Raw genomic sequence first — 16,825 nt, 5'->3', positions numbered from 1 at the left:
AATGGAATTTCAGTTTTCACAGTTCATTCACAAATATAGCAGTTCAGTATGTTCCAGTTCATATCACATATCACGTTCGTTTCATAAAAAACTGCGCTAATCAGTGCATAATTCGAAAAATACCATTTGGACAGTAAACATGGGTATCAAGCAGTTCCTACCTTAGTTTTAAATCAGTTAAAGTAGTTTTGGAAAATTTGGAGTTCATATGCTAAAACCACTATTTTTGCCAAAAATCGTAAAATCGTAAGAAACAACATTTATACTCGGTGAAATTTTACAGATAAGCAGTCAAAATGTGCAATAAGATATAAGCTATCTTTCTAGCTGTTCAGTTTTCTAAAAATATTGATGTAAACAAATCCCCTTACCTTAATCCTGAAAACAGAAATACGAACGAATCGGTCCAAAACAATGACCCGGAATCCCCGAAACCTAAAAATCGAAAACAATACTTCACTATAATCATGACTACTACATATATATCGAATCAGAAACAGAATCAGATCCTTACCTCGATTTTAGGGAAAAACTCGAAAATCTTCAAAATGAAGATTTGATCTGCTATAACTGAAGAGATTCTCTTTCTAATCTACTCAAAAACCTTCGATTGTGGAAACAGACGACGAACGATGAAGGATTGTAGAGAGAGAGAGTGATGGGAATCAACATGCCTTATGTATCCCTTTTACTGATATGATGACACATGGACGACCTCCCGATCTCCACTCCTTTGCTAACATGGTGACACGTGGACGACCTCCAGATGTCCACTATTGTTTATATCTATTTTGCAGGAACACATGGGATTAATTGAAGATCATCTACTTCTTTGATGGAAGATTTTTTTTATGTGAAGACTTTGCTATTGTGTTAATTTATATTTTTCGTCTATATGTTATTTCAAGATTACTAGGTGCTTGAAGACCATGCTTGAAGACCTAAGTGAAGTATTGAAGCAAAGTCCAACTCAAAACTCATGTGGCACCCACATGGCTCCAATGGGTCCCATACGATTTTGGCCTTCCTTTTGGAATGTGTTTAAATTTCAAATTTTGAATTGTAATAATGCAAGACAACTAAGCTTGACTTGTGTGCTTATGAGTTGGAGTTCCTTGTTTTTTAGTAAGTATTAATTGTGTTAGGTTAATAGTTGTTGAAAGTTGTTGTTGAAAGTTATTGAGAGTTGTTGTTGAAAATTGTTGAGAGTTGTTGAGTGTTTAAAGCTATGTCTCCTAGGCTATGCCTATAAATAGCTTTCTTATTGTAAGAACAAAAAAAAAAAAAGGAAGTTGAAGTTGAATATTGAAGAAGCATCTCTTTGCTTGAGCTTGTAAAACTTGTTCCTCTCCTTGTGAGTGAGTAGTGTGAGGCTACGGCGTTCTCTCCGGAGATCAAGTGGTGAGAGACCACTAAACTATCCAACGACTCCATCAACCTCTCCTCCATCTAATATTCTCACGGCCCCCATCAACACCACACGGCCAGCGTCTTCATACACCCACACGACGATCATCATCTACACTTCATTGCTGTGTTCATCTTGTGATTCAAAGCTTGTACAAAGGACCAACGGTATGACCTAACTACGTGTGGAACAACGTCAAGTCATCCAAACCAATATCTTGGTAACTTCAATACTTGTGTTTGAATTTTTTTTTATATTTTGTGAACCCTTGCTAGTAGATTAAAATCACATATTTGAATAGCCCATTTGATCCATAGATTGCAATATTAGTACTTGCTATATAAATCAATTGTATGAATATTAGTTTGCTAATATAGAACTTTTATTCTTGAATCTTTGAAATAACAACTTTTCAGTATATAACTTGATTCCTTTGTGAAAGAATCAATCAGGACTTAATTGTTGGACAAGTCATACACCTTTTCAAAATCCTTGAACATGTGAAATAAAACATGATTTATTGTGTTTATGTTCGGATAATTAAATTCTTAAATTGAAGTGTTTAAGTGTATGTGCTTATGTGAGGGTTGAATCGTAGGACATAGGTCGACCATTCCCGTCCTACATCAGAGAGAGAGAACTCACTTGTTCTAGAGAGAGAAAGAGAGAGCTTTTAGGTTTTCTTCACCCTTAAGCAAATAAAAATGATATTTATAGAGCCTTTGACCGAGTCAAATTCGTCGATGAGGCGGTGCCTTCGTCGACGAACCAGCCATTCAGTTCGTGGACGAAACTCTACCTTCGTTGACGAACCCCATCCGGATATTTTCTTTTGTTTCACTCGGTATCTCTTCATCAACAGTTCTCTGAATTTCGGTGATGAAGAGTTGAAGGGGCTTCGTCGACGAACATACTGCCTTCGTCGACGAACCCAGCTGAAGTTCCCTTCTTACCTTTTTTTTATTTATTTTCCTCATTTACGGATTCGGGTCTCTACATGCATAACGACCCTCAATAAAATACAACATAATAAATAAGTAGTCAATCCGAACCCATGGGTAACGGGGACTCCTGCCATACACAGCAGAAAATCTAGCAGCAGTAAACATAAAAATCCATACATCCATCCATAAAACATAATACCAGAGCTTTATAACATAATAATACTGTACTTCTATACATATCCATATACATCAAAATATCTCTAGGGTCACACAAAATAACTCTAACCCTAGTACAAAATCTTACCCTTCTCACGGGTAATCTCACTAACTCAACGGCGGCCTTGACCCGCCGGTCTCTCTGGGGCTCTTGAAAAATTTAATAATGTTGGGGGTGAGACACTTCTCAGTAAGGGAAAGTAAACTAAATACAACTATGTGGCAACATGAATATTTAGTGTAATTATACATATACTGTACATTTCATAAGTCGGAAAACATTCGTCATATCATTCGAAATAATCATACATTTTCATATATGCTAATAACTCGTAACGTACATAAACATCTGCTATAACTGTAATACTGAAAATCAACCCAGGATGAATAGCTAGCTAATGTCATGTATTACCTCCCATGATGGGTTGTGCAGCCCGGAGGCGGGACCCGACAATGGTTGGCCGACCACTGCCGAATCAAATATGTCTGTAAGTACGATGGGCCCGCCGCACCTTGGTCCGGACTGCCAGGTGGACGTCTACACTTTACTGAAAGCCTCATCGACTATCCATCTTCCATCCCCTCATGGGACGGTAGCACTAATAAGGCCTCGTGCCAAAATCAACCCATAGCTACGGTACCGAGCTCCTGGTTTAAACTAAACTACATCCTGGTTGCAATAATATACAATACATGAACATACGTAACATCAACACGGCCTCGTGCCGAAAACATATATACGACCTCGCGCTGAAATCATACGTATGGCCTCGCGCCAAAAATCATAGTAAATATATATACATGGCCTCGCGCCAATAACATAAATACGGCCTCGTGTCGATAACATAATAATATGGCCTCACGCCGATAGCATAATAAATACGGCCTCGGGCCGATAGCATAATAAATATGGTCTCGCACCGATTGCATAATAAAATACGACCTTGCGCCTCTAACATCAATACAGCCTCGTGTCGAATCGTTTCAGGTATTTATATTAAAAAAAACTAACTCTTTTATCATATATTCGTCAAACTCAATATAGCATAACTCGTCTTTCCAAAATACCTGAAAATGTGTTTTACACGTAAAAGCATACTTATCATATCTCATTTCACGTAAAATAATATTCATGCCACACATGCTCTGTTAAACGTCATATTTCATATTCTAAAATTGTGTTTTTCTATCGTCTCATACATACATATACGTTTCATCATAATAGCAGTATTTCCCAAACGTACATTTCATCTATAATATACAGGTATATCATATGCTTTTCTGAAAATAAATTTACTCATAATCAATAATAATTTGCATGGAAAATAACTGCTTTAGTTTACTCCCTTACCTGGCTACTGAGAAAGCCCTTCAAATTTCCTAGCCTGACCCCCGTAGGATTTCCTACTCAATACCCTGAAACTCAAAATTCTCAATACTAAACATCAGTATTTTCATGTGTACGTCAATTTATATAACTACCATGAAGTCTAATTTGGCTTAAAAAGCCTTACCTCAACTTAGGGATGATTTTCAACTTCGTTTTCTTGACGATCCGCTTTGGCAAACTTACAGGGAACTTCGCTAGGAGCGTCATGGTAGCCTCAGATCTTCGATCCGGCGTAAAACTAACCCAAAATCGAAGAGAGAGAGTGAGAGAGCCGAAGAGGAGAGAGAGGAGAGAGAGGAGCGTGAAAAATGAAATAAAAATCGGATTTTTCATATTTATAGGCGGCGGAATTCGTCGATGAGCCCTATCTTCGTCGACAAGTTCTTCACAAATTTCGTGGACGAGATCCTGTATTCGTCGACGAAATTCAGGCTGCCTCAAAACCCCTCTCGGTATTTTCTCGTCGACGAAGCCCTGTGTTCGTCGACGAAATCTTTAAAGCCTTCGTTGACGAAACCCTGTGTTCGTCGACAAAGCTTGGCAGCTTCCCTTCTTTTCCCTTTTTCAAATTTTCCTTTCTTTATTATTTAAATTTCATTTAAAAATTCGGGTCATTACAGGTCTCTACATGCATATTTTAGCCATCAACCAAACACACCTATAATGAACCTAAAAAATTGTTAGGGGATAAGTTCCAAAAACTAAGGATAAGGTTAAGGAACCCTAGCCTTGGGCACTATAGTTCATCTCTAGACTTGAGAGATAGAGATCAAATTGAGGGAAGACATAGGGATTAGCCTAAGAAATTAAATTTGTCACAACTATAGCTTTTTTGGGCAATTATAGAGCTCATGCCTTCCTCATGTTGATAAATCCTGTGGAAAATCTTTATTAAGAACAAGGCCATATTTAGCAAGGAGGGACAAAAATTATGAGGAGTACTTGGAATCTATGAGGAGTACTTAGAAGAGGATGAGAAGAAGAAAAAATACAAAAAGGAAAAGAAAGTGTGATTAGAAAACGGTGAGAAGGAATAGGAATGGAGACGTGGGAGAGAGGCAATGCCCATAAAATAGGCAACAAAACAATATTGACTAGATCATGTAAGCAATTCAAAACTTGTATGAGGATATGAAAACTTATATCAAGTGAACCTTGTGGAGCCATTCATAACTTGTATAAGGATCTGAAAATTTATATCAAGTTCACTTGTGATGATGTTTCAAATTCAACCGCAAGATTTCATGCATAGACTTATGGAGACATGGATGTACAAGGCATCTTCGACACACTACTTAGCTTTCCTTATGGGGCTAATTGAATATCACCATTCAAAAAAAGACTAGGTTGTCTCATAACCAACAATTACCTTTCATTCCTATCTCCCAATCCCGAAGTAAGGTATTGGATAAAGGAAAACATGCATTAATAACTCAATCAAGTGGAAAAAATATGATGCAGTGAAAATTGAAGAGAAAGTGCTGAAATGGATAAAGTGATAAAAACAGGAAAATTGTAAAATGGATAAAGTGATAAAAATAGGAAAATTGTAAAGAGGAGTTTTTATTATGTAAATAATGTCATAATGAGGAGTAAATTCATTGAATTTAGGAAAAAAAGATACTAGTCTCCCATGATATTTGATAACAAGATAGAATTTCTCTTAAAATTTTAAAAATTTCATATATTTTGAGGTTTTAAAAATTTTATAAACTTTTATTGGCTCTGATTTTTAAAATATTTAGGCTATATTTGGATCTTGAAAATTAATAAAGAAAGGAAAGGAAAGGAAAATAGTTAGGTAACATTATTAGGATGTTTGGTACAAAAGAAGTAATTGAGGAAAAGGTAAAAGATGGGGAAAATAAAGGTGGAAGAGGGAAATTTTTTTATTTTCTCAAAAAAAAAAAAAAAAAAAGTGAGGAAATTGAAGGAAAAGCTGGGAAAAATTTATCCAGCTCTCCTGCTCTCCAGCGCGCAACAATTTCGTCTGTTCCCTTCCTTTTCCTCTTCTGTCTAATCCCCTCCCTCTTCCTCTTTTGTTCTGTCTGCCTTCTTCTTCCTACTCTTCTGTCTTCCTCTTTCTCCTTCTTCTCTCTTCCATGGCTTCCCAAGACAGATCGAATGGTGGTTCTGCGTCTAATCATCCTCCACCGATCTTGCCTCAAAGGAATAATATGCAATGATTTTAGCCACCGATTTTGTAGAGAAATCCTCTTCCAAGTTCTTCAAAGAATCCACGAACTTCTGATTCTAACAAAAAATTTCAAAATGTTCAAAATCTTGCATCGAAGCCTCCAATGTCTGGCTTTCGCCAAGATCTTCCACCAAATACCTTAGATTCGAGGCATTTTGACTTCAAATCAACCTCCACTTGAGGACAAGGAAGTAGAAGAAGCTTTTGTTGAGGTATCAATTAGTCATGTTTTTCATTTTGCTATGATCCATGTATATATATATATATATATATTGATTAATTGTATATACGAATTTTATTCATTTTCTATTATTAGATTCTCTGTAAATTACCATAAGTTAATTAGTTATATAATTTTTGCATGTTGTTTGGTTATTACTGTTGTTATTTTTAAAGATTCAACTCTAGTTTATGATAACTCAGCAGAATAATTGAATAGTTCTCCTTATCCAAAATAAACCTCGCCCTTTGCTTTTGAATTTGAATAATCCTTTTGCTTTTATGGGGTTTTAATTCAATGGAGATTCAATTAAAATGTTGTAGATCTCAGCTTCTGCGCGTGTTAGTAAAATTTGTTGTGAACATGATGGTTATCATTTCTGGTTTATATTGATTGTTAGTTATATTCTGGACTCTGTGGTAGCTTACTCTTGTAATTATTATATATTTTGAATTATGGGTTTGGGGAGAGGGAAGAGTTGTCTTGAGTAGTTGGTGTATTTTGATACTGATTTATTGAGCAACCATTCTTCTTGTTATCAGCATGAAGTGTGCGATGTGGAAAGGCCTAAGTGCGCATCTGGTTGACATATTCTCAGGGTTTTTTTGGGTATTGTGAAATGCCTATAGAAAAGTTGGAAGTTGGAACTCATGGTTTGGAACTCTATTTCTTTTAGTTGGACCTGAAAAGCAGTAATGTTAGATGATGATTGCTTTGGTAAAACTTGCTTGCCAAGGAGGTATCGTAATGGGTGGATTAGCAAGGAGGTTGCTATCTACATTTGTCAGAGAATGTGTCATGAGGATTTAAGAGAGTTTTTTCCATTTTTGATTTTATTATTTAATAAAATATTAAATAACAGGTCGTTTATAAATTTTTTTTTTTTTTTTTTTTTTTTTTTTTTTTCTGTTTTGATGCGTTACAAATCTCGCTGGATGGTCCAGGGAGATTTTAAGCCAAACTCGCTGGACCATCCGGTGGGTTTTAAACAAGGAGGACTCCCTGCTTTTGATGCGTGACACTTAAAACTCGCTGGATGGTCCAACGAGTTTTGCTGAAATTTCTCTGGACCATCCAGCGAGATTTGCTTCGGAAATGGACCAGAATTTGACGCGTGGAAAAACTCGTTGGACGGTCGAAAGAGTTTTGTTCAATTTTCCAAGTCTTCTTCCTCCTTCATTTTCTCGCGAATTGCTGATCGAGTGTTACAGTTGCAGAGCAGAGGGCAGAGCTGACAGCCGACCGATTGGACGCCTGAGTAGGTGACCGTTCGTGAGCCGAACGTTGCTTGTCGAACGTTGGGGAGGAAGGTATAAAGCGTTGGGAAAAAATATTGGAAATGATAAATTTCCCAAGCCCATAATAGACAAAATTAATTGGGATAAAATAAATAGAGTAAAGAAAATGACACCGAGAATTTTTACGTGGAAAACCCGTGAAGGGAAAAACCACAAGACATAGTCGACTTCAAACTTCTACTATGATGATGAAGGGATTACAAAACTTCACCCTAAGGTGGATACCACTCACAATACAAAAACTGTATTCTTCAATTTGTGGATAATGTCCTTCACAAGTTGACTACCTTACTATTTATCTTTAAGAGTTTACTAAATACTGTTAGCTTTCTTTGAATTTCTCTGATGCTTGGGATGATCAAAACTCTTTGTAGGCATCTCTATTTATAGTAGAGAGCACTGTCCACCTTAGTTGAATTTTCCCTTCTGCAACCCACATTTGTTGATGTCTGCAGCCTACCATTATTGATTCCTGTAGCCCTCCTTTGTTGACGAAGTGAGAAGCCCACGTTTGTTTTAAAATTGTAGCCAACATATATTGAAAAAGTTGCAGCCCACATAATTTAAAAAAGACTTTACAATCATATATTGGTTCCCTCCACATGGAGGGACCGATCAAATCTCCCCCTCTCAACTATGTGGAGGGTTCCACCAGTCCTGCTGTAGCTTTGCAAATTTCCAGTTTTTCTTTAGATAGAGATTTTGTTATCATATCAAATTCGTTGTCTGGGTGAATTTTATCAAGCTGTAATAGCTTGTTCTCCAACACTTCATGTATCCAATGATAACTGACATCATTGTGTTTGGATCTAGAATGGAAAGCTGGATTCTTGCTGAGATGGATTACACTTTGACTGTCACAATATAGGACATACTTTTCGTGGCTTCTTCCTAACTCTTTTAGGAACTTTTTCATCTCTAGGATCTCCTTGCGACCTTCAGTAATTGCGATGTACTTTGCTTCTGTGGTGGATAGAGCAACACACTTCTGTAGTCGTGATTGTCATGAAACTGCCCCCCTTGCAAATGTCATTAGATATCCAGTTGTGGATTTTCTAGTATCCACATCACCAGCCATATCTGCATTTGTAAAACCTTCAAGTACAAGATTAGCATTACCAAAACATAAACATTGACTGGTTGTACCTCTAAGATACCTGAGTATCCATTTGACATCTGTCCAATGTTTCTTACCAGGATTTGAAAGGAACCCGCTCACCATGCCAACTACGTGAGCAGTATGTGGCCTTGTGCGTACCATGGCGTACATCAGGTTGCCGACTACCGATGCATAAGGCACTTTCGTCATTTTTGATTTTTCCTTCACATTTGAAGGACATTGTCTAACACTCATCTTGAAATGACTAGCAAGTGGGGAATTGACAGATTTAGCATTGTTCATATTGAACCTTTCAAGAACCTTTTTTATATAATGTTCTTCAGATAACCGAATTTTTTGCTTATGTCTGTCACGAGTAATTCTCATGCCAAGAATCCGCTTAGCTGGTCCTAAGTCATTCATTGCAAAGGACTTGCTTTGCTCCCTTTCTAGCTTGTTAATTTCGCTGACATCATGACAAACAATTAACATGTCATCAACGTATAGTAGCAAATTATAAAGTTACCATCATAAAATTTCTTGGTGAAAATGCAGTGGTCTGTAGTTGTTCTGTTGTACCCATTTTACTCCATGAATGAGTCAAACCTTTTATACCATTGTTTTGGTGCATGTTTCAGCCCGTATAGACTCTTTTTTAGTCTACACACAATTTTTTCTTTACCTTTAGCTTGGAACCCTTCAGGTTGGTCCATATAGATCTCCTCATTAAGATCACCATGTAAGAAGACAGTTTTCACATCAAGTTATTCAACCTCCAGGTTTAGGCTGGCTGCTAAGCCAATAACAACTTGAATCGAAGACATTTTTACCATGGGTGAGAATATCTTATCAAAATCAATGCCTTTCTTTTGACCAAAACCTTTTACAACCAACCTTGTTTTGTACCGTGGTTGTGAATTGTTTTGTTCATTTTTAACTTTAAATACCCATGTGTTCTTTAAAGCCTTTTTACCTTGGGGTAACTTTACTAGGTCAAATGTGTGGTTCTCATGCAAGGATTTCATCTCCTCTTGTATGGCTTTTACCCGTTCATTCTTGTGTTCATCATTAATGGCTTCCTGGTAACTCTTTGGTTCTCCCTCGTTAGTGAGCATCACATACTCACTGGGAGAGTATCGGTGACTTGGTTGTCGCTCTCTAGTGGACCTTCTTGGTTGTGGTTTTTCTAGAACCTCTTCTTGGATTGGTTCTGGTTCAGCACTATCATTTGTCGGAGTATGATCATCAGATTCTGATGCTACTCCGTCGTCAACAGAACTTGTAGGTGGGGATATGGGCTCCAGATTGATTGGAGCTTCATTCGTTTGTGACTTCTCTGGTTTCTCGAAATCTTCAATTGTCTGATCTTTCAGATGATCCTTTTGTTGATAGGATCCCAAAGTCTATAACCGAAATCTTCATAAGAATAATGCATAAAGATACACAGCTTGACCTTTCCATCAAGCTTTGACCTTTCTTCTTTTGGGATATGAACAAAAGCCCCGTAACCAAATATTTTCAAATGTTTGTAAGAAATATCCTTACTTGTCTAGACTGCTTTTGGTACATCATAGTTCAATGGAACTGATGGAGAAAGTTTGATTAAATCAACCGCTATCCTTATTGCCTCTCCCCAAAAAGGTTTTGCCAGTTTTGCATTTGAGAGCATACACCTAACTCTCTCATAGATGGCCCCGTTCATTCTCTCTACAACACCATTATGTTGAGGTATCTTTGGTACTGATTTCTTTAGTCTTATTCCAAAGCTTTTGCAATATTCTTCAAATGGCCCGTAGTATTCACCGCCATTGTTTGCATGTACACACTTTAACTGTTTGCCAGTTTCTCTTTCAACTTTTACATGAAATTGCTTGAATACATCTTGCACTTGATCTTTAGTTTTCAAGGCAAAGGCTCACACCTTTCTAGAATGGTCATCAATAAATGTTACAAAATAGATAGCGCCTGCAAGTGTTTTGGTTCACATTGTACATACATCAATGTGTATTAATATTAGCTTTTCTAGATGGTGGGGTGCTACGAAAAGCAACTCTGTGTTGTTTCTCCATGATGCAATCAACACATGTATTCAAGGGTGTACCTTTGATTCCTAGCAATAGTTCTTTCCTAGAAAGGATTTTAATCCCTTTCTCGCTCATGTGGCCGAGCAGTTTATGCCATAGCTTGGTGGGAACTTCCTTTCTTGCTACATTTACCTCTCCTCTACATAGCTTAGTTTCTGTAATATAGAGGGATGTGTCTTTCTTGCCTTTGGCTACCACCAAATTCCCTTTTGTGAGTTTCCACTTACTTTCACCAAAGTAATTATTGTAGCCATCATCATCAAGTTTTCCGGCCGAAATCAAGTTAAGGCGGATGTTAGGAACATGCCTCACATCTTTCAAAAGTAATCTGCATCCAAGGTTAGTTTCTAAATAAATGCTGCCGATTCCGGTAATTTCAGATGTACCTTCATTTCTTATCTTCACACGTCCAAAATCATCGCTAGTGTAAGATGAGAAAAAATCTAGCCTTGGGGTTACATGGTAGGAAGCGCCTGAGTCAACTGCCCATGTTGAATCTTGACTTGCAAGATTAACACAATTGTCATCTCGTATAATGACAACTTCATTAGCGATGGTTGTGGTGTCATTTGTACGGGCTTATCTTTGTTATTTCGGTCCTTATTTTTGGACCATTACGCCTTTAATTCCCTACATTCTCGAATGAAGTGTCCAAGTTTACCACAATGATGACACTTCTTGTCGTATCTGAAGTTTAACTTTAATCGTCCTTTTTGACTTTGGCCATGAGAATTTTGACTTTTTCTTCTCCTATGCCATTCTGGCTTGTCTCAATTTTTTGTGACAAGTGTGTCAGACTCAGGAGTGTATCCTTCGTTTTTTCTCAAAGACTCTTCGTTCAACATTCTGTGCTTTACCATTTCCATGGCAAGTTTGCCGTCAAGAGCTGAGTTGCCGATAGACACAACTGGTGTGTCCCAACTCTTGGGTAAGGAACTTAGCAACAATAATTCCTGCAACTCTTCATCCACCATAATTTTCATAGAGTTGAAGTGATCTACGATACCTTGGAACTCACTTATGTATTCTAAGACACTGTTCCCGTCTTTGTACTTCAGGTTCACAAGTCGTCGCATTAGATTCGCTTTATTCTGTGCGGTTGTCCTTGCATACATTTTCTCCAATTTTTTCCAAAGAATGTAAGCATCGTGTTCGTTGGAAAAATTTTGGAAAATGCTCTTGTCAATCCATTGACGGATTTGAGTAGCACACTTTCGATTTAGCACTGCCCAATCACTTGTCTGCAGACGATGGAGGCTTGCTACTGGCATCGGTGACGACCGACGTTGTTGATTTGTCACTGTCTTTATCATTCGTCGTAGTCGCCGATTTTTGGATCAATGTTACGATGGGCTTCCACAGATCTTTAATATATAAAAGATCCTCCATCTTTGGCCTCCAGATTGCATAGTTTAAATGTAGTCAATCTGATCATATTGTCAGTGCTCTTTTCCATTTAATTTGTAGAAACTGGGAACCTCGCTCTGATACCACTTTGTTGGGAAAAATATTGGAAATTTTAAATTTCCCAAGCCCAAAATAGATAAAATTAAATGAGATAAAATAAATAGAGTAGAGAAAATGACACCGAGAGTATTTACGTGGAAAACCCATAAAGGGAAAAACCACGGGACCGTAGTCCACTTCAAACTTCCACTATGATAATAATGGGGTTACAAAACTTCACCCTAAGGTGGATACCACTTACAATACAAAAACTATATTCTTCAATTTGTGGATAACGTCCCTCACAAGTTGGCTACCTCACTATTTATTTTAAGAGTATACTAAATACTGTTAGCTTTCTTTGAATTTCTCGGATGCTTGGGATGATCAGAACTCCTTGTAGGCATCTCTATTTATAGTAGAGAGCACTGCCTACCTTAGTTGAATTTTCCCTTCTGCAACCCACATTTGTTGATGTCGCAGCCTATCATTATTGATCCTTGCAGCCCTCCTTTGTTGAAGAAGTGAGAAGCCCACATTTGTTGAAAAACTGCAACCAACATATATTGAAAAAGCTGCAGCCCACATAATTTTAAAAAGATTTTACAATCATATATTGGTTCCCTCCATGTGGAGGGACCCATCATAGGGGGGGGGGGGGAGATGAGGTATGTAGCTTAACTCTTGAACCCTTATGCTCTTATATTATTGAATTCAGATTTGTTAATTTGAGTGAAGGATTTGTTAGTTTGATTCAAATATTTGTTAGTATGTTTCATAAATTAGTACATTGGACATTCAATTTGCTGATTGGAAGCATCATTTGGAAATCCCCAATTTTGAGGTTAGGGTTATTCTATTTTTGTATTTTATTTCCTTGAATTTGTTATATATTGTATGTGTAATTGTTCTTGGGTATGCTATAATTTAGTGTTTTAAAATTTTTATTGAAAAAATATTATGGTATGCTGTAATTTAGTGTTTTAATCATTGAATATGAATATTTTTGGATTTGAAAAAAGATTCACCTTATATTTGAAAAGGAATTGGAATTGGATTTATATTGCATTTGGATATATTGAAATTTTCACACAAATATTTATTTTATACTCAATACTTGATTGTATTTTCCCTCAAAATCCATATGAATTTAAATGGCAACCTTAAAATTTATGCTTCAAACAATCAATGACAGCATGTTAAAATTTAAAATCTCTATTAGCACTTAGTCGTCCCAATAACAGTTTCTTAAAAGGCATATTCAATGTTGAATCCTGCCTTGCCCTAGGTTCGCAGCCTATAAAAGAACTAAAGGAGGTGACCCACATCCACAATATGGCCTAAAAAGCGCAATGTAATTACTCATGTTTTTTTATAAGCTTTCCAACTTCAAATGTCCCCATTTATTTTGGCCTTCAATTTTGATTAACCTTCTCTAATTGACCAAGTATCCATAGGGCGAATTTGTTTCATGGATAATAATGACTAAATTTTTTTAGCCAGTCTTTTATAATGACGAACAAAATATACAAATAGTAAGAACTTGTCCAGAGGTGTTATGTCATGTGCTTATATATATATTTTTATTTTTCGTAGGTCTTTACTATTTCTAGAGGGTCGATCTAAATGGCAAGAAATTCAAGCAGTGTTTCGGTGACTGTGTTGTTGTATACTGGGGGGGAAATTGTCACAGGAGTAGACGGTGTTTGTTATAGTAGTAAGCCAGTTCGACCAATTCGAATTGGCAATAGGATTAAATTAAACAAATTGTATGCGAAGATATACAAATATTTGCATATTGATTCAAACCAATATGCATTGCGGGTGACAGCAAGATACCCTATACGAGGGTTCAATGATACAGTACTCTATGAGGCTATTCCCATAACAGATGACTATGGTCTGCGCATTATGTTGAATGCACATTGTGCAGGCACGAGATATCTAACTGTGCAGTTATATGTGGAAACCGTTCCTCAAATGGGTGTCATCGCAGATAGGCAGACAGAGACGCCTGCTGAACATGTGATTGAAGTAGAGGAAGATACCCAAAAAACACGTCATTGTGGAATTTGCAAGTTCGATCCAGGGCCAACCGATTGCACTGTTTTAACGATGGGCGAGGAGCACCGGTCTAGCCGAGCGTGGGCTGAGGGTCACGCCGAGCCCTTGTACTGCCGAGGGGGCACGCAGTACCTAAAGCGCCTGTTCGATGCGGATGACCGCATTGTTAGATGGATTCGCGATGCAGGATTCTATGGGATTTATCGTATTGCCCATATCCAGTTGGATTGGCATTTGGTGACCGCATTCGTGGAGCGATGGAGACCGGAGACACATACGTTTCACCTACCACATGGTGAGGCGACTATCACACTCGAGGACGTTGCGGTTTTGTTCGGGTTGCCCATTGACGGGAAGCCGGTCACTGGTCGTACTGCCGGACCAGTAGACGGTCCTGCAGACCATCAGGGAGGACTCGCACTACGTCGTATGTGCGAGCGGTTGTTAGGGGTCGTGCCACCTGACAGCGAGTTGCAGGGTGCCCGCATCCGTATGCGGTATCTGGAGGCGCAGTTTCGTCAGCTACGAGCAGATGCAGATGCGGAGACTGTAGCACGCTACGCACGAGCCCACATTTTGCGTTTAATATGTGGGATGCTATTTTGCGACTTATCGGGGAATTTTGCGCATTTGATGTTCCTTCCACTCCTAGAGGACCCAACGCAGACTCGCTCGTACAGTTGGGGGTCCGCAACTTTGGCGTGGCTGTATAGGGAGATGTGCCGCGCTGCACACCTGTCGAGGCGGGAGATATCTGGCCCACTACGCTTACTACAAATTTGGGCTTGGGAGAGATGCCCCTCCTTAGCTCCTTCGCGACTCGGTGTGCTACAAATTGAGAGGGATGAAGATGGTCGTCCAGTTGACCCAGTCCCACTCGCATACCGGTTAGTAGCAACATCAGTTACAATGCATTTGTATTCTTAAGTACTACGAATACTAATTCGTAGTTCTTACTGTTTGTTACATTCAAATACTTACGTTTTTATTTTGTACAGATGGAGAGACGAGATGAGGGCGCTGTCAGTTGCGCAACATACATTGCCCTGGTATAGGTTCGAGTTGGACATGCACCGGGAGCATGAGGTATAGTCTGATTAAAGTCTAGCACATCATAGTTTTTCTATCAGATTTGTATAGTTCGCTTAAATTTTATTCCTGTTTAAGTGCAGTTCATATGGAGACCCTATACAGATGACATTATAGCCGACTTACCCACCGATTATGCTGTTGGGAGTGACTTGTGGGTAGCCCGAGTGCCACTCGTATGCTTTCATATTATCGAGTGGTATCTCCCTGATCGAGTTTTGCGACAGTTTGGCTATCGCCAAGGCATTCCCGACCCCTTCTTGACGTCAGGGGTAGATGTACATGGGCAAGACCTACATAACATTGATGGACGCGGTCGAGGGGTGACGAACTGGACGATTGTGCACGATATGTATGTGACTGCATGGGAGCATCGACGAGAGCATATCATCCCGGTCAAGGCGGAGGATGGTCCTTTGCGTTCGGATGACCCATACTTTAGCTGGTATAGGTCGATCACACGACGTTTCTTGAATAGGACCGCTGGTGTATATATGAGCCTCGTAAGAAGACATTAACCCACATGTACTTTTTTTTTTTATGTATACGTTACGATGTGAATGTATTAACCAAATTTTTTCCTATACTGTAGGCTGACATACTGCATGAGGTAGATCTAATCTCTCCGGATCCTAGAGTACAGAATTTAGTGAGAGCTGGATTGGAGCTTGTCCACGACAACGGACGACAGACCCATATACCTCGACCTAACCCGACAGCACGAGGAGGTCGCGCAGCTCTAGTACGAGGAGTTCGAGCAGCTCCAGTACGAGCAGTACATGCTCCGCGTGCCTCTAGACGTCCATTGAGCCACGCTGGTGAGCCGCCTGTTGTACAAAGTGAGTACGTGTTTGGCTCTTCAGCATCGTACGCATATTCTCCAGGAGCTGATGTTGCGGGACCGTCCAGTAGACATCCAGACGCCCCATCCGTGTCATACCAGTTGGACGACATTGTAGATGCGGAGGATGTGGATGCACCGGCCATGCCACCTCATTCTCGTCCAGATTCATTATGCGAGTCATCTCCCCATCCGCTTCACATGGATGCTGATTATGCAGTACCTCTTGGCAGAGATGATAGACATACAGGACGACGACGAGACAGGACACCAGATGCAGATGACCAGGAAGGAGAGGATAAACGCAGACGACAGCCACCCTGAGATCGGAGATGACCTCCTGCAGCACTTGAGTAGTCTCATTTTTTTGATTTCATTTGTATTACATCGGTTATTTTTATTTCATTTGTATAACTTCGTTGCATTATTTATGTATAATTGGAAATGTTTATTTATTTTTCCTAACATGTATATGTGAATGAAAGCTGTGAACATACTAATATTCTCGATGAAAATTGTTTTTTTTTAA

At 38.7% G+C, this 16,825-nt stretch overlaps 1 protein-coding gene across 2 annotated transcripts; it reads left to right on the top strand.

The window, feature by feature from the left end:
- Positions 1-5,815: 5,815 nt before the first annotated feature.
- Positions 5,816-16,825, top strand: LOC131153045 (serine/threonine-protein phosphatase 7 long form homolog). 2 transcript variants are annotated; one of them, XM_058105068.1, is made up of 5 exons: positions 5,816-6,367; positions 13,899-15,253; positions 15,365-15,452; positions 15,539-15,958; positions 16,048-16,825. In XM_058105068.1, exons 2-5 carry the CDS (start codon positions 13,929-13,931, stop codon positions 16,618-16,620), a joined length of 2,406 nt encoding a protein of 801 aa, XP_057961051.1. In that variant the 5' UTR covers positions 5,816-6,367; positions 13,899-13,928; the 3' UTR covers positions 16,621-16,825. The 2 variants fall into 2 exon arrangements, with proteins under 2 accessions (XP_057961051.1, XP_057961052.1); XM_058105069.1 differs by having other exon boundaries at positions 5,882-6,367; positions 14,299-15,253.

The sequence above is a fragment of the Malania oleifera genome, chromosome 4 (genome assembly GCF_029873635.1).
Source record: "Malania oleifera isolate guangnan ecotype guangnan chromosome 4, ASM2987363v1, whole genome shotgun sequence".
Lineage (NCBI taxonomy): Eukaryota > Viridiplantae > Streptophyta > Magnoliopsida > Santalales > Ximeniaceae > Malania > Malania oleifera.
This window is presented reverse-complemented; position numbering and strand designations above follow the sequence as displayed.

Coding starts and splice junctions, on each gene's coding strand:
- LOC131153045 (XM_058105068.1), top strand. CDS start 13,929: ATGGCAAGAAATTCAAGCAGTGTTTCGGTGACTGTGTTGTTGTATACT. Junction 15,254..15,364: donor CCAGTCCCACTCGCATACCG/GTTAGTAGCAAC, acceptor TATTTTGTACAG/ATGGAGAGACGAGATGAGGG. Junction 15,453..15,538: donor ACATGCACCGGGAGCATGAG/GTATAGTCTGAT, acceptor GTTTAAGTGCAG/TTCATATGGAGACCCTATAC.